This window comes from Lutra lutra, chromosome 5, assembly GCF_902655055.1.
Source record: "Lutra lutra chromosome 5, mLutLut1.2, whole genome shotgun sequence".
Taxonomy (NCBI): domain Eukaryota; kingdom Metazoa; phylum Chordata; class Mammalia; order Carnivora; family Mustelidae; genus Lutra; species Lutra lutra.
In genome coordinates, this window is record NC_062282.1 from 83,906,545 (window position 1) to 83,929,470 (window position 22,926).

The 22,926-nt window shown below is 41.4% G+C and overlaps 1 protein-coding gene across 3 annotated transcripts in view; it reads right to left on the bottom strand.

The window, feature by feature from the left end:
- Window positions 1-22,926, bottom strand: part of PRELID2 (PRELI domain containing 2) — a 64,748-nt gene that overhangs the window by 9,403 nt on the left and 32,419 nt on the right. For all 3 annotated transcript variants that reach the window (XM_047731163.1, XM_047731166.1, XM_047731165.1), the window contains one exon: window positions 20,534-20,639. In XM_047731163.1, coding sequence (XP_047587119.1) covers window positions 20,534-20,639 — 106 coding nt within the window. The remainder of the gene's footprint in view (window positions 1-20,533; window positions 20,640-22,926) is intronic.

Below are 22,926 nucleotides of genomic sequence, written 5' to 3' on the forward strand. Positions count from 1 at the left end.
TAGGTCTTCCTCATCCATAAAACTGGGATAACGCCAACCAATACTAATAGTCAAAATCAGTGGCACATGCTGTGCTGAGTGCTTTACCTGCCACTGGCTTACTTCATGCTCCTATCTGCCTTAGAGAATTATCCTTTTCTTGTGGGGGGATGAGATCTGAGGTTCAGAAAAATTAAGCATCTGGACCAAAGTCACACAATAACTAAGAAGCTGAGTCCTGATTTGACCCAAAGCAATCAGGATTGCGAGTCCAGGATCCAAGATGTTTCAGCACAAGGGGGAGGAAGGCATAAATGAGACTGCGTACGTGCAAGCACCTATTACAACGCTGGCTACACAGCAAGGGCTTGTTCGTCCCTTCCCTATTTACTATGTTCAAAAAGCCTGATAAATAAATCAGACACTGTAGCCCTGCTCCCAAACTAAATGGCACGATTCTTAATATATGAATCAATATTTAATCACCTCTACAAATTATTTTAAATACAATGCTTTTCAAGTAGGCACAGCTGATAGAATGTATGACCTCAATATAATTTTCCCATAGTAGCTAATAAACTCTTGAGTAAGATTCATTTTTATTTTGATAAGTAACCCAAAATCTTTAGGTGTAACTGCAGAACATGAACAGATATAATAATTCAGATGTCTGTGTGTCACATGATAAAACACCCTCTCTCCTTAAAGAGAATGTTTAATCTCACAATTGGTGATGGAAAAGAATATACCCCCAAATAATAAAATCTAAAAACTGGAAAAGACACTGTATTACCTAGTCCAGAGATGAAAGTCTTTTCAAGGAACCGAAGGTGGCCCACCTGACTTAGAAAGGTATCCCAGGATCAAGTATCAAGATGAAAGAGGCCCAAGCCGTCTACATCTTGCCAGTTCTCAAACTCTGACCTGGCACAAACATCTTAGCGGCTAAAAGGCATTCAGGCACTGGTGTTTGCCTATTTTATGAAGTTCCTTCCCCAACCCTCCAATGTAACCCCATTAGTCTATTTTCATTTTTAATTTTTTAAAAACAACCTACACATAATTTTATTTTTCCTGACTTGGACTATATGGCTTTCTCACCACTGACTAATCAACAGACCAGCCTCCTACCTAGTGCCACATGCCATCCATGACATTTCTGACAAATGATCTTCGGTTACCTACTTAGAAACCTCCACTAAGGAGAAGCTTTCTACGCCTATTCCATCTGTCAGTCCTCATTATAAGACAGTCTTCCCAACACTGAGGTGGCACTGCCTCAGTGGCTGGCACACTGAAGGGGTCTAGTACCAACTCTTTAAACAAACTAAAACACAACAGGGCTCCTGTCATTTCTCTTTACTGGCATTTATTCACTATTCATCAAATTTAAGTGCAGTCATAATTCTGCCTTGCTTCTTCCCTGTTCTGAGAGATAAAATGATTACCAGCATGCTTATTGTCTCTAACAATAAAGCCACTAGATGCCCAGATAATTCTCCTCTTATCTTTGACCTCTCCCCTTTTCTTCACCCATATTCACATTAACTTCTATACGTCAACAATTTTCTTTACATGTGAAGCCAGCCTACTGTCTTCAAATCTCATGTGTCCTTTGAAGGAAATGTAATTTTCCAAAGCCATATTTCAGTCAAAAATCCATCACAACACCTCTCACCAATACTGAGGATAGTGGGCTGACTACCTGCCAGTGACCTGAGCGACCTGAGTGACATTATCTCAGTTAATCCTCTCAATGGTCCCCGCAGCTAAGACACGTTCACTTTCACCATTTCCAGGTAAGGAAATTGGGCCATAATGAGAGTAACTTGCTTGGGGTCACAGAGCAAGTTAAGTGACCAACCTGAAATTTAAACCTGGATTTCTCCAACTCTTTCCACAATGACTATTTATTTACCTCATTGTTTCTGGACCCATACAATGGGCAGAAGGAAGTGAGGAAGCATATTTCCTTGCAGGGTTGCTGTGAGGGTTCACGGAAGCAACAGATAAAGCTCCTGACACATGACAGACTTTTATTAGGCATTCCTGCCCATTCTCCCTGGGGCCTGAAAAGCGGCTACTGATTTCTTAGCAGACCCAAATCTGACTATGGGCCCCTCACAACAGGACTCCCACAACCAGGCATCCCCCGTTCAGTGGATGGTCAGTGACCCACAGGAAGTGTGCACAAGGGCTCACCTCATGCCTGGATCAGATTTCTCCAGGTACATTTTACTTGATCTTCACATCACCTCTAAGAGTTACTGAAACTTCTATTTGACAACACTGAGCCCCGCAGGGTAAACCAGCTTTCTCTAGCTCACAAGGTCTTCAGCAAAAGGAACAGAACTAGAATCCAGGTCACAGAAAAGAACTGTTTGTAGAAAGGCTACAGCCCTATTAGGCTGTGCAGAGCACATTATAGGCTGGTCTCATTTAATCCTCACGCTCAATGTACGAGTCAGTGGTATGAAGAAAATGACACTTAGAGAGGCTCAGAAACTTGACCAATAGCACCCAGCGATAAAAGCGCAGAATCCAGATTCACACCCGGGTTTCTGTGACTGAGCCCACAATACACCACCTCCTTCAAAAAGTACATCTGCAAGGTTCTCTTCTCACATCACCAAAAAATGACATGTTGCCTTAGGCATAGTCCCTTCCTGCCACCTCAAAGTTATTTCCATGTACATCTGGGTGATTTTAATTTATCCACTTAGGGAGGCAGGCTAAGACGACCAAGCCACAGGTAATTCTTAAAACTGGCCTAAGGATAAGAGCACCTCACCTCATCTCCAAATGCACTTCATTTTCTGTTGATACCAAGTGAAGCTCTTTCATACACCAGGAAGAAGCTGGAGGACAGGCACGTGCACAGGAAACATTTCTATTTTGACCCAATATCTGCCAGTTAGAATTCCTCGGTTTTATCGAAAGCCAACTAACTAGTGAGGCTGTTACTTTCCACAAAAAGCCTTTCATCATTTCTTGGGGATAAAACCCCGGGGAGGTTGAATGAGGTCTGAGGTTACAGCTTTGAGCCGGAGGGCCGTCATGAATGTTAGCTATAGAAATCTCACCTTTACTCCTCACCTTCACTCCGCCATCCTTCACGTTACCTGTGCAACGGCAGAACCATGACGCCCGTGGCAAATACAAGCATTTAATATTACAAATGAACACAAACAACCAGAACAAAAGCTACAAATAAACAACTAAAACCTAAAATCACTACATGCAAATAATAGCCCCTGCACTTTTTTAAGAGTCATTTATTTGCGAAGGGAAAAAAATGCCATGCCATGTTCAGATGCAAATATCCTTTAAAATCCCCGGCCATTATCCCCATTATTGCCATTATTATCAGACAATAAACTGATAAGGGGAAAGAGAGAGTGAAGAAATGGTGGTAATAACACAGTTGATACTCTTTAAAAATTGCTGTATTTCAATTGCTAACTAAATGGAAGCATTACTGGTTAATCCCTAGGATCTTATCCTTTGTCTTGTTTGGTCCCAGATAGTCCTTCATGAATTAGTGACTCCCACATGCATGATGTTCTAAATCTACCAGCTGCCTTGAATGTTTAACAGTGCAATAAAATTCTTCCCTTCAATAAAAAAAAAAAAAAGCTTAGGTTTATAAAAAAAGAAAAAATAGATTTGCACATCCTTCACTTGGTGAACTGCAAACGTGGGACTCCTTCTAAAGAACGGGCCCCTGGAAGGGATTCTGGCTCTCGTTCGGAGACCGAAGCAAAACCCTCTAGGCGCAGGGACACCTGATTCACACTTCGTCTGGAATCCGGCCAAGAAACTCAGGTTCCCTGGGAGATCATTTGTTAGACCCGACAACGTGGAAGAGGGTGAGCTGCTGGTAAAGTGAAGCAGGAGGGCTCTGTAGCCTGGTCATCAAGTGCAGAGACTAAGGGTCTGACTGGCTCACGTGAACACGGCTTCTACCACTCAGCACCTGGGTGGTTTGGCACAAGTCGACTCACCCCTGTCTCCTCATCTATAAAACGGTCCTAAGGGTCCTTACTGCAGAGCGCTGTTAAGCAAATTGAAGGAGGTAACACAGCTAAGTACTGAGGATGATGCCTGGGGCAAAGGAAGTGCTCAACAAATAGGACCTGTTATTACCTTCCCTTCACTGCTTTTAAGACTATTTTAGTAAATTATTAATAAATAAACTATTTAATAAATAAATAAAGTAAGCTAGAAACAGGGACGCCTGGGTGGCTCAGTTGGTGTAGTGTCTGCCTTCGGCTCAGGTCATGATCTCGGGGTCCTGAGATCAAGTCCCGTGTTGGGCTCCCTGCTTAGTGGGGAGTCTGCTCCCTCCTCTCCCCCAGTCCCTCCCATACACTGCCCATGCACACTCTTTCACTCCCTAATAAATAATCTTTTAAAAAACTAGGATAGAGGGATGCCTGGTGGCTCAGTCGGTTAAGTGTCTGCTTTTGGCTCAGGTCATGATCCCAGGGTCCTGGGATCAGGTCCCACATCGGGCTCCTTGCTCAGCAGGGTGCCTGCTTCTGCCTCTGCCTGCTACTCTCCCTGCTTGTGCTCGATATCTTGATCTCTCTCTCTCTGACATATAAATAAATAAAATCTTGAAAAAAAAAACTAGGATAGAAACATGAAGTCTTCATACATTTGGAAAAATCATCTAGTAACATGCACACGTGTTCACTGAGTAACTACTGACTGAGCATGGACTATGCGCTATGTGCTCAGTCCCACACTGAAGCTTCCTATTCACTAAGACAAAGAATCACAACAACAGTTACATCTTGGTAACAGTACTTCAGGGAATCTTTTCTAAGGTGTTGACACACAATATGAAAGATTCCATGTTTAAAGATGTTTCACATGGTCTCGCTGCTAATGGGAAGCCTGGAAACAACTTCAATGCTCAATCTAAAGAAACAGGGCAATCAGTTATTTTACAACAACTTAACGAAATATTATGTGGTCATTAAAATGTTGGCTTTGCAGTTTCTATAGTTGCTGTGGTAGGCATTTGTGATATAATATTACTTGAAAAGAGCAAGACATGAAATTGTACTTATACCATAATTATGGCTGTTTAAAAATCTGCATATAAAAGACTGAAAAGAACATGCCAATTTGAGCTATAATAGCAAGATAACAGTTATCATTTCTGGAGTATTTAATATGTGCCAAGATATTTTAAGCACTTCTTTATACCATTCCCTTTTATTCTCCTGCTCCGAAGGTAAGTACTATCATTCACATTCCATCAGAGGCTCAATCTGTACACACCCTATGAGTGAGAGGGGGCCCAGAGATTTAAGATCGGGCTCCCAAAGATAGGCTTATCAAAACCTCTAAAAACAACTGTCTGTAGCCTTCATAGGAAAAACAAGTTCTCGCTTAGAACTTCCTTGCATTTTTCTTTTCAAATAATAACTGATTATTTGCTGTGTGCCAAGTCTTATCCTGAGCATTTCATGCATGTAACTCATTTACTTCTCCCAAGTACTTGATGCAATAGGTTCTAATATGATCCTTACTTTAGAGGAGGAAAACGAGACTCGGAAAGTTAAATGGCTTACTGAAGGTCACACAGCTGATCAGTACAGGACATTCTGCTGATTTTCAAAGAGATCTGGGGCAAAAGAACCTATATGGCTCTGCTGAAAATACGTATTTTTTGACACTTATGTGCAGGTAGCACCTACTCAGAAACACTTTAAACAAAACCTTAATTTTTTTTGTTTGTTTACAGACTAAAAGAGTCTTTTTGGGAGAAGTGAAGCCATTTTTAAAATTATGAAATATTCAAACATATTAAGAAGCGAAGAGAATAGAAAAAACAGTATGCTTTAAAAAATGTTAGTATCTTGAAAAGTAAAAAAGCTACATCCCCACCAGAGGGATGTAAATCTTAAATTGGTGTCAATATGAAAGGAGCTACTCTCAAAAACCCACCATTTTCCTTTACTAAGGAAATTCAGAGAAAAATAGAAAAATAGTTTAGCTAGAATCTAAGTAAGAAAGCTAGACAAGAACTAAGGAGTCAAGGTGACTCAGTTTGTTAAATGTCTGACTCTTGATTTGGGCTCAAGTCATGATCTCAGGTCATAAGATCAAGCTCGGTGTTGGCCTCCACAATGAGCCTAAAGCCTGCTTAAGATCCTCTCCCTTGGGATGCCTGGGTGGCTCAGTCGGTTAAGCCACTGTCTTGGGCTCAGGTCATGATTCCAGTGTCCTGGGATCAAGTCCCACATCCAGCTCCTTGCTCGGCAGGGAGTCTGCTTCTCTCTCCGCCTCTGCCTGCTTGTGCTGAAGGGCGCTCTCTCTCTGATAAATAAATAAAATCTTTAAAAAAAAAAAAAAAAGATCCTCTCTCTCTCCATCTCCCACTCTGCCCCTCCCTCCCCCCTCACTCTCTCAAGGGGAGAGGAAGGAAGGGGACAAATTCCAGGCAGCAAGGGGGATTCCAAAGAAATGGAAAGTGACAAAGAAATATCACTCCAACAAACGTTGGTTCACAAGCCACAGGCTTCTTTCCTCCTTACCCGGCAGGCACTCCAGCCTTGTGCCCCTCTCCTGCTGGGGCTCTGCCTGGTACCACAAGTCTCACAAAGCGTGGGCACAAACCAAAGGGGTCATTCAGCAAGAGATAAAATTATCCCACAGAGTGGGGAGACAGAGTAAGAAATCACCACCTACAGAGGAGGAAGAATGATCAAGGGGAACAACTGGACATCCCAGAGAACCCACAGAGCATTTAATTAGTATGCTGCTGGGCTTAAGCACACAACTGAAGTTTAACTATTGGATGTACCTTTAAGAAATTAAATTACCTTTGCAATTCAAGTTGCTCTACCCAGAGTTCTGTATTAATTCCTGATCTGAAAAGCCTCAATGACATTTTCTTGGCCTTGTTGGTTAAACTAAGAATCTTAATTTAGCACAAAGAACCCAGCTGAATTCAAGTCCAGTCCGACAGCAGATTTGATCCACAAAAACTCTGTGCCTCAAATACATCTAATCCACACAATCTGCAGACACAGCCCCAATTTTTCTAATATTTCAATGCCACCTGGCCAGAGCTGTTTCAGTTTTCAATTCTGTGTCTGCCTTGGGTTTCTATGAGGTGTGTGGAGATTTATGGTGGCCACCAATACCTATGTTCTCATTGTCTCTGTTTTTGAATTTAGTACAACAGAGTGGGAAAGTGAGCTCAGAGAAGTAATAGAGGGGTTGCAAATTCTATCTGGAACAGTAGGGAGAACATGGCTCCCACATCTCCAGAGACTCCTGGGTGGGAGTGAGAGTGAAGAAACATTAGGAAAGCAAGTATCACAGTAAGTGTTATGAGACAATGACATTTTCTCTGTAGTTTGACAAGTGTTGACTTCAACGTCATCAGACTCAGAGGTCATACCCCATGCTGATGGAGACCCACCATGCATTTGTCCTGTCTCCTCAGCCAAGCTTTTTGGGGGAAAGGATTCTGCCCTCCAGGTCAAGGAGTCAAAGAGTATGGCAGTGAAGAGGATGGGCTCTGATGTCAGACCCCCTGGAATTCTAGCTCTGCCACCTGCTGGCTGATGACCCCGTGCAAGTAAAACAACCTTTGTGCCACCACTCCCTCACCTGCAAAATGGAGCAGTAGAATAGTCTCTCTCTCTCCCTCAGAATCATTGGGAGAACCCACTGCTTATAAAATAGTGCAGTGTTTGGCTCATGGTAAATACTCAATAGATTATAGTTAATATTAATATTGTATCCAGTTTTCTCCAAATTTCCAGAACAGTCTGTGCTTTCAGAAAGCATGATTAAAAATAAGGCAACATATCTATAATGGGGTACCCATAGCTCAAAGACCCCTACAACACCCACAGATCTTTGTAATAAGCACTTTATTTAGCTCATCTGAGTAGGACTATCAAGTGAAACTGTAACTTCCCTACCACATGCTTACCACCCCCCTTGCTAACTGGTATTTTATGCAAGCATGTTTATTATTTTTAAGTATCTTATCACCAACACCTCAACCCTTGACTACCTAGTTGTTACATGAATTATCTCTGACAGTCCTGGATCCCAACTTAGCTTAAAGTCCTGAATGTTTAGGCAGGCTTAAAAACTATTTGTTAGAAAAAAAAATTCAAATCTCGGTATCTACACACTGAAGGAAAGGAGGAACGGCTCCAAATAACAACAACAAAAAAATCGTTATCATATCAGAATTAAAACCAACTCTCCTAGTTCAATCCCTGGAGTTCAGAGCAACCAATCCAAGCAATGTGCCCACTGAGTGCAGCCAAGGCAGGGTCACCACCTGGATTTCCTGATTCTCAGCCCCTGCGTTAAATGCTGTATGATGTACACAGACGTGACTTCCGATCACTATGCAAATAATGCCAATGACACATCTAGAGCTTAAGAAACCACTTTCTGCCATTTCACCTAAGTACCTAACCTCTCAGGTTCATCGAGTTTCATAGAAGGCAATGCCTCAAGTCTCACAGTCAAGGTAAAGGCATTGACTTAAACCCAGGGAAAGGACCAAAGACTGTTACCACTCACAGCATACTCATTTTCACCTAGAGGTTTTCACTACAAGGCTATCTTGCTCGGGACTAAAACTCTACAGAGCTAGCAGGACAAGCTGAGCTGACAGGGAAGGGACAGGTAAGCAGAGGGCTGTTACTATCATTCAACTGATCTAGCAATAAGCTGTTGAAAATCAGAACTCCTGGGGTGCCTGGGTGGCTCAGTGGATTAAGCCGCTGCCTTCGGCTCAGGTCATGATCTCAGTGTCCTGGGATCAAGCCCCGCATCGGGCTCTTTGCTCAGCAGGGAGCCTGCAAAAAAAAAAAAAAAAAAAAAAAAAAATCAGAACTCCTGGGACGCCGGGGTGGCTCAGTGGGTTAAGCTGCTGCCTTCGGCTCAGGTCATGATCCCAGGGTCCTAGAATCGAGTCCCACATCGGGCTCCTTGCTCAGCAGGGAGCCTGCTTCTCCCTCTGCCTCTGCCTGCCACTCTATCTGCCTGTGCTCACTCTCGCTCTCTCTCTCTCTCTGACAAATAAATAAATAAAATCTTTAAAAAAAAAATCAGAACTCCTGGTAATATTCTCACAGCATCTAATGAATAAATAGGGAATAAATCAATCTACTTGAGCACTCAAGAGTGGGATTAAAAAGTATTATCAACAGAGGTAAATTGAGAGCAAGGAAATAAACCCTGTGGAAGTAAGGACAGAAAATAATTCATCAGTTCTTTCAAGTGGTTCAAGTGATGTAAAAAGTCTTGAAAAGATTCACATAACCAAGGAAATATAAGTATCCAACATGCCATCAGCAGATGATTACACTGATGTTCGTATGTCAACTTGTTGTGACTTTCATTTATTCTTCTGAATGACATTTTTATTTGCTGTCTTCCTCTATTACTGGGTTTTGAATGTCCATTCCTTTTTAGGGTTGTGACTACCCTGCGTGTGTGTCTACTAGGCATTCATTTCACAGATGAGGAACTGAGCAGCTCAGGGCAACCAGTCCGAGGTAACACCATCAGCTTGGAGGAGGACTGAGGTCAAACAATTAGTTAATGACAAAAGCATTAACTTTCAATGTCTTTGTAGAAGAATCAGAAGAACTAGCTAACAATTTCATTTCCTCTTCGCAATAATCCTATGAGGGTAGAATAACGAACCCTGCTTTCCTAATGACAAAGGAAATTCTAAGAGGTTAGGTCCTTCATTCAAGTCACACAGCAAGAAAACTGGTAATACCCAGTTGGCTTCTGATGGAAGCTACGAACTGGCAAAAATTCTTTTGTAAAGAAATCTAGTGATTTGCATCAAAGGCCTTAAAAATATGCACACTCTTTATCCCAGGAATTGATGAGAAATATACACAAGTATGTGTATTCATGGATATACCACAATATTATCTATAATGGTGAAAAAATAGGAACAACAGAAGCAATTCTGCCAATGGAATACTATGAAGGCAGCAAAACTCATGTTTTCAAGGAAAATGTTACCAGTGTATCCATAAATGAAAAAGATGGGATAAATAAACAGAATAATCCCAATTTTGTCTTCCAAAAAAGTTCCATACATACATACATATGCCAACATACACAAAGACACACAGAAGGAACTAAATCAAAATGTTAAATGTGGACACAATAAGTATTAAAATTACAGATTTAAACAAATGATAAATAATGTTTGAAACACCATAAACTGGGCACCTGGGTGGCTCAGTGGGTTAAAGCCTCTGCCTTTGGCTCAGGACATGATACTAGGGTCCTGGGATCAGAGCCCCACATTGGGCTCTCAGCTAAGCAGGGAGTCTGCTTCCTCCTCTCTCTCTATCTGCCTGCCTCTCTGCCTACTTGTGATCTCTGTCAAATAAGTAAATAAAATCTTAAAATAAATAAATAAATAAACTGCTGCAATCTAAAATTTTTGTCCAGATAAGTATTTAAGAGGGTACTTACATATAAAAATAACTTTCTTATCAGAGAACTTCTCTTAATGCTAGTAATTCTTGAAGCTTCTCTATGTGCCAGCCGTATTTCATATATGTACCCTCACTTAATTTTTAAAGTAACCCTATGTGGGGCGCCTGGGTGGTTCAGTGGGTTAAAGCCTCTGCCTTCGGCTCGGGTCATGATCCCAGGGTCCTGGGATCGAGCCCCAAATCGGGCTCTCTGCTCAGCTGGGAGCCTGCTCCCCCCCCACCCCGCCTGCCTCTGTGCCTACTTGTGATCTCTGTCAAATAAATAAATAAAATCTTTAATAAATAAAAATAAAATAACCCTATGAAGTACGACCACCATCACTCTGTTTTGGAGATGAGAAAATTCAGGGTCCAAGATGTGAAATATGATGTGTAGGAAGTAAAACACCAGAGCATGGACCAAAGACGACTTCTCTGAAGCTTCACATTCAATCCCGTGTTAAACACACAGCCAGCCAAAACCTTGTTTCATGCTGAATGATCTTTCTAAAGGCAGAATATACTAGGTTCAGGAATTGGTATCTGGTATGATTATTAGGATATCTGTAATTTGCTTCAAAATATGTGAGCACATACAGTATCTTATTCAGGTGCCTGTGTCAGCTGTCCTGATGCAGGCTGCAAGCTCTGTGTGTTGGGCTATGAGCATTCTAATCAGCAAACCTACTCTCCAGAAACTTCAGTTACCTCTATCCTTAAAAACAGCAGGGGCTTTGATAATTGGAATAAGGAATGTTAAAATTGTGAATTTTCACTGGTAAAGCTAGTGACTTCCTAGTGAGTGTGCCACATGGACTCACCTTAATTTCATTAGTGGAACTTAAGATACAGGGATCAGCTCAAAATTCCAGAGACAGACCCATCCTTGCACAATGAAGCTCTAAGATTCTATCCAGCAAGCCCTACACCAGCCAACTTTAGGGCTGGCACCCAAAGTTTATGCCTAGGTGGTTCTATGACTGCCCACTGGATCAGAAGATCTGGCTGCCTGAGGCTATCTTTAAAACAGCTGAATCCTGCCTTTGGAAGTGTCAGCTGTTTTCAGTGAGCTAGCTGCTTATGTAATTCATGGTCAGAGCACCCGAAAGGACAGAGATTTAATCAAACTGATAAAACAGGTGAACTATTTTGTGCCTACTTATAAACAAAGGCTTAACAAAATGTCTGCATGCGTTGCAGAATTTTTTTATAAGCTGGAAGTAAGGTTGTGAGGGTGCAGCTGACCCTTAACAACTTCTAATTATCATCAATTCCCAACAGGTGTCAAATGGAATTTAACAGTTGTACGTGCGACTTGGCATACCAATCAGCTGAGGTCAGAATGGTAGGCAGTGCTGACATTGCTCCTAGAGATTCCTGCCTCTTGGTGTTTATACCCTGTGTAATCCCCCTCCCTTGAGGGTGGGCTACATCTAATGCACACAATACAAAAAAAGAAATGGACTTCACTTCTATGATTAGGTAACAAAAACTATGGCTTTTCCCTTGCTAGCAACCCCCTACCCCCTCTCTTGCCTGCTGCCATGTTGTGAGAGCCCCATACGGCAAGGAGCCAAGGGCGGCTGGTAGACTCCTACCAGCAACGATGTGAATGCAACTGGAACTGAATCTTCCTCACAGAGCCTTCCAATGAGATCACAGCCCCAGCCAACACCTTGATTACATCTCCGTAAGACCATGAAGCAGAAGACCCGACTAAGCCATGCTCAGACTCCAGACCCGCAGAACACAAAAGACAGTAAGTGCGTGTTGTTGTAAGCTGTGGGGAGCCAGGATCATGTGTTATACTGCCACAGATGACTAGCAGAGTTTATGGAAATGAGGTGACCAAAAAGTAGCCAGGTTTTTCAAATGCCCATTTGGACTACTACAAATACCATGTCTCAGGGTACTTGTGCATGTGTGCGTGTGTGTGTTGTGTATAGTGTGTGTGTATACATGTACACACACACACACTTATATATACTGGTAGGTACACAAGAATAGCATCTTGCGTCTCAGGGAATTATATTCCACTATTAAAATGGGTTTTTATAAACCCCCTAAGGAAACAGCATGTTCAGATATCTTTAGCTGAAGCATGTGTAGGCCAGACCTTCTTTAAACTGATGTTCAAACTGTCTGACTTGCCCACATTGTTTCAGTGACAAATATTTCATGTGCTGTTGAATTCAGCTTCTCTCTGCTTCAGCCTCCCGATCAACACAAGAATAATGATGGCAAGAATAATGGGGCCTTGCCAGGAGAGTGGCTAGGATAACAAATTATTTTATTACTCATTGAAAATGTATTTCACAATCTTAAAAAAAAAAAAGAAAGAAAGAAAAAAAATCTCTACCTGAGTACATCATGAGAGCTCTGCATTTCCATAGCTTTTGCAGTGTCTCCAAGCACAGAGACAATGGAGCTAAAAAAGCACACTTGCAGACAAGAGTGTTATCACCCATATTATCTCCTAATCCTCGCCCAGAAGAAGAAAACTGGAAATATGCAAGAACCACTTGGAAGATCACTAAAAAGTTCTTTTGCTTTTGGTTTGGAATTTTGCAGGTTGGGGTCCGGGAGACTGGAGACTGAATTTGGGAGATTTGGAGACAGTTAGAACCAGTGTGTATGAAGCACACAGTCTCAATGGGAACCGTATCAAAACAAGGTGGCAATTTATTTGGAGGAGTGAAAAATATCTTATACTTTTTATGTATAAAACCAAGGCATAATGTTATGTATAAGCAGATAATCATGTACCCATGGCATTAATATTTCATGGGGAGGGGACAAACAGGAAAAAAAAAAAACGTCTAAAAAGATTCACTGGGTATGGGTGGATGATAATGAAGAAAAGGCTGAAGATGAAGACCCAAAGGCTACCTTCCCAGAACTGGAGACAACTGCAGAGCCGCACATACCCACGGAATATCCTGATCTCTCTGTTGTGTCCTTCTTCTAGGATCCCTGAGGTGGACTTGACTGGCTTGGGCTCCACCAGCCCTGCTTCACAGCTGTTGGCCATTCCCCCTAGGCTCCAGAAATGTGTATGAGGCCTTTCATGTGTCTCAGACCTCTCTCAACCTCTATTTTCTGTCAGAGATTTCTCTCTGTTTTCTGGATCTGTTTTTTGAATGTGTTTGCTTGCCTCAAGGCAAGTTAAAATATGTATTTAAGTAGTATCCAGTGTGCTACTTTTCTGTGGCACTTTTCAACAGTTCCAACCCATCATGGATCAAAACTGTTCCTGAGAACCTGAAATTACAACAGGGACAGAGACTATGGCGGAGTCAAGAGACAACCGAATGCCTCTCAGACTAAGGAGAGCACCATATGGCACACTCACTGGTGTCACCAGCCAACAGTAGCGTATATATAGCACCACTCTTCTGGACGGACTTGAGAAAAATACAGAGTAATGGTATACAGTCCATTGCTGCCATGGACAAAGATAGCTAGCTATCTCAAAAACAAACTTTTAAGCAGTTCCTCAAAAATTTAAACAGAATTACCACAGAATCCAGAAAAAGAATTGAGAGCAAAGACTTGAACAGATATTTATAGACCCATATTCATGGCAGCATTACTCACAATAGCCAAAAGGTGGAAGAAACCCAAGTGTCCACTGACAGATGAATATAAATAAGATGTGGTACAAATACATAATGGAACAACGCTCAGCCTTAAAAAGAAATACTGACACACACCATGACATTGATAAACCTTGAAAACATTATGCAAGGTGAAACAAAAAGCACAAATATTGTACGATTCCACTTACATGGACTACCTCAAGAAGTCCAATTCATAGAGACAAAAATAAAAGGGCGATTGCTGGGAGTTGGGAGAAGCAAGGAATGGGGAGTTAACATTTTAGCTACTGAGCTATTCTTAGGAAGGTGAAAAAGTTCTGGATTTGGATGGTGCTGATAGCTGCACAACACTGAATACACTTAATGACCATAAACTGTGCATTTAAAAATAGTCAAACTGGTAAATTTTATATAACATATACTTTATCACAATAAAAAATCTTTAATATAGTTTTTAATATTTAGAGTGGGGGGAACCGGGAAATATTTACTGTAGGTTTACCCCTACACTTCTAGATCTATGATTTTGGCAAGTCAAATAACATCTGGAAAACTCATGCTTCCTCTTCTCTAAGGCCCCACTTCCCAAACTCGCAGACCATCGCATGTACTCAACAGCTCGTACTCCGTCGTGCCCCCAGGAGTCTAAGCCAGAAAGTATCTGTGCTGTGCTTGAATGTGGATTTGATTAGCAGCTCAGGAAGTGAAGGTCCTTCCACCCTGAGAATCCACGATTCCCTGAACTTTCCAACTGGCAGGTGACATTTTTGCCTCGTCCTTTATGTCACCAACCACACCATTCTCCACATCACCTTCACGGGTGTGTTTTCTTCTTATTGAAATGCACCTGGCACACACATTATATTAGTCTCAGGTCTACCACGTGATGATTCAGTATTTGTATGTACTCATACCATCTGTCAGTGGATATTTAGGTTGTTTCCGTATCTCGGCTAATGTAGATAATTCATTATTACATGGAGGTATATCTATCTTTTGAGGTAGTGTTCTCATTTCCTTTGGATGAATACCCAGAAATGGAACTGCTAGATCATAGGATAGGTCTATTTTTAATTTCTTTAGGAACCTCCATACTGTTTTCCACAGTGGCTGGAAAACCACTTACATTCCCACCAGCAACGCACAAGAGTTCTCTTTTCTCCCACCGCCAACACTGATTATTTCCTGTTTACTGACACCAGTTACTCTGACAGGTGGGAGATGGTATCTCATTGTGGTTTTGATTTGCATTTCCCTAATAATTTGTGATATTCAACATTTTTTCCTGTACCTGTTAGCCATCTGTATGCATTCTTTGGAAAAATGTCTATTCGGTTCCTCTGCCCATTTTTTTTTTTTAACATTTGTTTAGGGGTTTTGCTATTGTTTTTTGTGTATGGTGTAAGGAAGTGGTTCAGTTTCATTCTTTCTCATGTAGAGTTCCAGTTTTCCCAGCACCATTTGTTGAAAAGACTGTCCTTTCCCTACTGTATATTCATGGTTATTCTGTTATAAATTAATTGACTAAATAAGCATGGGTTGACTTCTGGGCTCTCTATTTTGTCCCTTTGATCTGTTTGTCTGTTTTTAGGCAATACCGTAGGGTTTGATGACTACAACTCTGTCATACAGTTTGCCATCAGGGAGCACAATGCCTCCAGCTTCTTCCTCAAGACTGCTTTGGCTGCTTGAGGTCTTCTCTGCTTCCATACAGACTCTAGGACTGTTTATTCTACTTCTGTGAAAAATGCAATTGAAATTTTTTTTTGTAATACGAAGATACTTCCAAGACAGCACAATAACAAACTCACAGTCCATAGGAAAGCAGAAAAAAAGGATATAACTAAAAGCTGAAAACACCCTCAACCTGTCCGGCACTCTGGAATTTAGACCAGATAGAAGCTGGGTAAAACCAGAAGCAGGGAGCTCTGACCAGAAGGGAGGACACTCTCCAGCCATTCAAAACCCTTTCAACTACCAACATCAGAGCCCCTCATTCCCCTGGCCATTCCAAGTTCTTCCATAGCAAATGAATTCCTTGCTTTTGCATTCCTCTCTCCTTCCTGTAAATACCACATCACCTTGCTCTAGCTCTAGTAAGCACGCCACATCTGCCACCACACACGCGGTTGCCTAAGGGGAGAGAGGGTAGATGTGGCAGTGGGATATAATCATTAACAGCACACTCTACAGCCCGCGAGGTCAGGGTTCAAATCCCAAGTTCACCACTAATTCTGTGACCTTGAGAAAACTGCTTTATGGCCTGGGACCTCAGTTTCCTGATGCATAAAACAGGACTAAAAGTTCCTATGTCACAGAGTTTAGAAAAGTAATTTGGGGGTGGAGGGGGCGCCTGGGTGTCTCAGTTGGTTAAAATGTCTGACTCTTGATTTTGGCTCAGGTCATGATCTCAGTGTCCTGGGATGGAGCCCCACACTGGGCTCAGCAGGGAGTCTGCCTGGATTCTCTCTCTCCCTCTGCCCCTTCTCCCTGCTCACACTCATTCTCTCCCCACCAAAAAAAGTAAATAAAGCTGAAAGAAAGAGGAAGGAAGGAAACGAAAGAAAGAAAGGGGGCACCTGGGTGGCTCAGTGGGTTAAGCCTCTGCCTTTGGCCTCAGGTCATGATCTCAGAGTCCTTGGATCGAGCCCCGCATCGGGCTCTCTGCTCAGCAGGGAGCCTGCTTCCCCTTCTCTCTCTGCCTGCCTCTCTGCCTACGTGTGATCTCTCTGTCAAATAAATAAATCTTTAAAAAAAGAGAGAGAGAGAAAGAGAGAAAGAAAAAGAAAGAGAGAGAGAAAGAAAAGTAATTTAGGTAATGTGTACCATGCATAGTGCTTGGCATCTAGTAACCTCTTTTAACTACAGTTGTTATTTTAATACCCTTCTCAGCACTGTCCATAGTGCCAAGCACCAAGCACCAAGTGGGGCTCAATAAATTCTCACTATCAGATGTTTATTCATTGCCTGTCAAGCTGCCCACCCCAAGCTTTTAGATACCTGTGAAATAAAGCTGTATAAGACACATATTCTACTCTCATGAATTCTCCTTCCTATTGGTATCTCTAGCATCCCACCCAGTGCCTGGCACACAGTTGATACCCAAAGTGTTTGTGGAACTAAACTTCTGAGTTTAAAACCTACTTGTGTGTTCCTAGGAGTTTGAAGAAACAAAAATGTAACCATAAAAACAAAGTATGAAAAAGCATGTGACTTCAATTTTTTTTAATTCTTGAAAACAAGAAGAACACTATGTATATTTAACCCGTGTTTTTCAATCAACTAAAAACTTTCAAACATAGTTTTCACACATATTTGTGGAATGCATTAAAATTCCCACCTTGTGGGACGCCTGGGTGGCTCAGTCGGTTAAGTGTCAGCCTCCAGCTCAGGTCATCGGCTTGGGATCCTGAGGATTGAGCCCCATATTGGGCTCCCTGCTCAGTGGGGAGCCTGTTTCTCTTTCCCTCTATTCCTGCTCCTGCTCTCTCACTCACTCTCTCAAATAACTAAAATCTTTTTTAAAAATCTTAAATTCCTACCTTGTAGACAATTAAATTTAGGATCAGAGGGATAACGTGAGTTGTGCCTCATTATGAACACAAGGGGCTTTAGTGGCTAGACATTAGAACGGCTTCTATTTCAAAAACCTAGTTGTTGACCTGGCTAACAGGGGGCAGTTGTCATTTGCCTGCCCGCAAACTTCCATTCATTCTAAGAGGAAAGTGAGGTCCGAGGGATATATGAAAAAAGTCAGCTTTTGTCTCAGAAAGGCCCCCAAATTACAAGTCAACTCCGAGTGAAGGGAGGAGAGAAAAGCAATCGCACCACTTTTGGAGGCACAGAAATACAAGCAACCTCACCTTGGGCGCCGGTATCCAGGGCCAGCTTCTAGCTGACAGACAGAGACAGAAACTTTGTGACTGCCTCACTGTGCTTTTTCTGGATAAAAATAGATATCAGATCCCACCTTCACCATCACGAAAGAGCCTCAAGGATAAAGTCCTAAAGTGAAAATAAAGTCACCTAAAACACTCTTCATGGTAACTTCCACAAAAAGCCATTTACGCAGGCTCCACTGTGAAGGTTTATCACGAAGTGAGGCTGATACCGGAAAACATCAGCACTTGGATAAAAGGTAAAAGACAATTTAGCACTAGTGGCTCCTAAAATTGAAAAGATATCTCATTAAACTAAGCCTCCGTTAAAAAAAAAAGAGAGAGAGAGAGAGAGAGAAAGAAAGAAAAGGAAAGAAAGAAAGTCAAAAAAGGCAAACCTAGCGGGAAAAACATATTCTTATTTCTGAGCAAAAGTGAGAAAAAAAGAGAAATTAGTTGGGTTCCTCACTTTAAAAATTTATAGTCACTTGATGATTTCTAGATCACATTCATCAGAAACCAACTGAGATAGAGCTATGCATTCTATCTCCTTTCTACTCATTTCCATATAAACGTTGGAGCACTGACCAAGCTACTCTGAGTTGAGGGGAACTGGGATTAAGATTAATAAAACCGCCTCTCTGCCATCAAGAACACGGAATCTACTGTGACACCACGCCAGAAACCTTTGGGACTATTGGCACATCCCACCACCTCCCTTCCCTGGGAAGTGACATCCCAACCCTGACCCACATACATCCCAAGTCAAGCCTTATTCATAAAACTTGACTTCCACCCACCTGGCATGCTTGACCTATGAAATGACAATAAGAGTCCCTTCCAAGGAATTTGGAGATGAACGAAATAAGCAGACAGTCTCTTTACTGGCCAGAGCTCTACAGACCTTGCACACCTGGACGGTGGAGGCCCACGTCATACTCTACAGTCTGTGGAGCAGAGAAGAGAATCAAACAGTTGCATTCTCTGCTGAAAAAGGAGTAGCATGGGCTCCTGGCAGCTCTCTGTCCAGGCAGACCATTCTGAAGCCTGCCTGCCTGCCTCACAACCTTTGTACCCTTACAGTGAATGAGCCTGAAGTAGTTTCTGTTATTTGCAACCAAAGAGTAGTAATAACTACAGAGGGAGTAAGACCACAACATAAATGCATCTAATACAGAGGATGGTGCTGAGGCAAACATTCTGCTTCGTTTATCGGAACATATCTTGCACAATAAAGGGGCAAGGAGCAAGACTTGTTGCAAAAGATGGGAATGTGAGTCCAGACTCCACCCTTTGCTAGTCCCATGACCTTGGGTAAATCCATTTAGCCTATGCTTACCACAGTGCCTAACACAAAGCAGGTGCTCAGCATGTATATGTTAGAAAAAGGAAGGCAGACTAGAAGCCACTCACATTTTAGGTACACTTATGCCTTCTAGACATTTCTCTTCAACACAATGGGACTAATAGTGCCTACTTTATGCATCTCACAGGATCAGAATATATACAACCAGTGATAGGTTCAGATTGATGGACAGGTCGAACATAGACCCACCTGAATTAATCAAAGAATATTTATACATTTTAAGTGGGGGTTGGCAAACTGTGGAGCCCACAGGCCAAATCCAATCCACCGCCTGTGTTTGTATGGCCCACAAGAATGGTTTTTACAAATGAACACTTGCAATTTGATGGTAGGAAACACTAACTTTGAGTCACAATTTACCTAACTGTTATGTTCCCCCACAAAACAGAATCCCATTTTTCTGACTAGAAAAACTGTACTACAGGGGCACCTGGGTAGCTCAGTGGATTAAGCCTCTGCCTTCGGCTCAGGTCATGATTTCAGGGTCCTGGGATCGAGCCCCACATCGGGTTCCCTGCTCAGCATGGAGCCTGTTTCCCCCTCTCTCTCTGCCTGCCCCTCTGCCTCCTTGTGATCTCTTTCTGTCAAATAAATAAATAAAATCTTTAAAAAAAAAAGATGTAAAAATAGAATAGTACTACTTAAAACACAGTATAGACCTTAGAACTGTAAGGCAGCCTCTGAATCACCTTCATGGAAGCCTAAGCTCCCACAAGCATGGAGTCTGAAAACCACAAGAATTGACCACCAGGAGCCTGTAAAAAGAATTACTTCAAGGGTTTGTGGGGATTAAATTAGATGAAAAATTAAAAATCCTTTTTACAGCAAGTGGTATATAGTAAGTGCTCAATAAATATTAAGTATTCTCTCTTTTTAGGAAATAGTTGTCACCATACTGTATATAGTGCAAATATAATTGTTTCTTCTGATTATATCTCTTATTTAGACTCAAAGTATTTTCCATATAATTACATAATCTTCACTGGGATATTTTTTAATCTAATGGGTCAAAAACAGCCCTTAAGGTTTACTGTGATTTGGATTTAGGTAATCAATAGCAAACATAATTATTTCTGCATCTATTTATTTTTATTAACTGTATTTTTTTTCTCATGACATATGCTCATGAGCCTTATTCAATAACCCAATGGGTTATTGGGTTATCCGTGGTTTCTTAAAATGAAAGTTGTTTCAAAGCAGAAACAAGCTTACCTTCTGGGCACCCTGTCTTAAGAACGTGCTGGCGAAAGTTTCCAGAATGCAGTTGAGAAAGCCAGCCCCTGTAATTGAAATCCTGCCTCTCTGAATAAACTCCGTCCTGTAAAAAAAAAAAAAAAAAAAAAAAAAAAAAAAAAACCAAAGTGCATCTTTAATGTCATTCTATGTTTGGATATTTAAACTACAGAGATTGCCAACAGCATAATTATCACTTATGATCAGCACAAAACAATGTCCATAACAATTCAATAATTGCCTATTACAACAAAATTTTTGTTAAAAAGAGACTTAGAGCTTATATATACACAATTATTTTATTCAAATTAAAGGATATTTTTTCATATTGTTAAAGAGTAAATTTTTTTACTCAAAATATTTTTAACTATGAGAGGTGATGAATGTGTTAACCTTATTACAGTAAACATTTTGTAATATAAATTTTCATAATATAAATATATAAAATTATGTTGTATATGTTAAACTTACACTATATGTCAGTTATAGCTCAATAAAGCTCAGGGAAAAAAGAAAACATATAGCTGCGTTATTCTAATTATAGCAACTGCAGAATATAGGATTTTTAGTCATACCTACGACATAATCCCATGATAAAATTATGATAGTTGATGTCTGCACTCTATCTTTAAAATGTTACTCTACTTGACCCACAACAAACTTAACTAATTCCCATTTATACATATAATTATGAATATATATATTCATTCATGTACAAAATGGCTCTTAAAATTGAATCTGAGATAATTAACAGATGTGTAACTTTGATTAGATTACTAAGACTCTCTTAACTCAGTTTCCTCATGTACAAAATGAGAATAATCATAGTATCATCCTTTCATAACTACTGTAAGAAATAAATCAATTAATACACATAATGGGAACATGAAGTGTTCCTGAGAAACAATGAGCATTTACTAAATGTTAGCCACTATTACTACAGAGAGACAGGCAGTAGAGACAGATTAGAAAGACAGAAGCCTGGAATAACTTCTTTTATCCTTGAGGGGAAAGGCTGGTGTGATTAGATGTGCCACTATGCTATTTAAAGTTCTACCAATACGGGCATCTGGGTGGCTCCCTCAGTTAAGCATCTGCCTTCATCCAGGGATTCAGCCCAGCACCGAGTTCCCTGCTCAGTGCAGAGTCTCCTCCCTCTGCCCTGCCCCTGCTCCTGCGCTCTCTCTCAAATAAATAAATTCTTTAAAAAACAAAGGTCTACCAGTATTAATTATCTCCACTTCATAAAATGGATTAGGTAACACTTGAGAGTAACATCAGAAAGATGGCAGAATAGAAAACTCCAGGTCCTCACTACCCCCATGGAGGTTCCAAGTTAACAGTATATGGACCAACTTGCCATTGGGAGAACTCCACAGTTTGCAGCACTCCAGGTGAGTACAAAGTCAAGAAAGCCACACCAAAGTGAGAAAGGAAGTTCACTCCATTTACCCAGCTTAGCTCCCATCCACAGAGCAAAGCACTGTGCAGCTGAGGAAAAACTCCCCACTTCTAGCTTCTCCTGCGGGAGGCAAGCAGAAGAACGGAATATCCAGTATTCTGGCTTTACAAGGGGGCTGCCCAACTCTCACCTGACTCAGAATGCTGAAAGGAATGGCAGGATACTTTGGGGGCTGCTGAGAACAAAGGTGAGTGTGGTGGCCTATTAGAGCACCAGACTCTGCAGTGCCCCAGACAGATACCAGGTACAGCAAGAGGTCATGGCAACTGGAGAACAGGGGTAGACCTCTTTAACTATAACATGGGAACACTGGGAGAAGGAAAGGAAAAATGAATTGGGGGGAATCAGGAGGGAGACGAAGCATGAGAGACTGTGGACTCAGAGAAGGAGGGGAGGGGGATGGAGGGTTGGGTGAGCCTGGTGGTGGGTATTAAGGAGGGCACGGATTGGATGGAACACTGGGTGTGGTGCATAAACAATGAATCTTGGAACCCTGAAAAAAAATTAAATTAAGATGTTAAAAAGAAAAAAAGAAAAGAAAATTTCACACACAAAGCTAGAGAACAATCATCCTCAGAAAAGGTTTGAAAGACCTCCAGAATCTCTATCCGGGCTGATTAGTGAAGGTCTTCCGCTCAATGAAGCCAGTCCATTAAGAGTGGGGAAGGCGGCTGTTTTTTTCAAATGCTTGAGTTTCCAGAAAAGATCATGAAGTATACAAAGAAACAAAGAAACACGGCCCACTCAAAGGAGCAAAATACACCTCTAGAAACCAAGCCTAAAAGAAACGGATCTATAACTTATCTGACAAATAATGCAAAACAATCATCTTTAAAAAATCCTCAATAAACTAAAAGAGAACACAGAGAGACAACTAAACAAAACCAGGAAAATGATGCATGAACAAAAA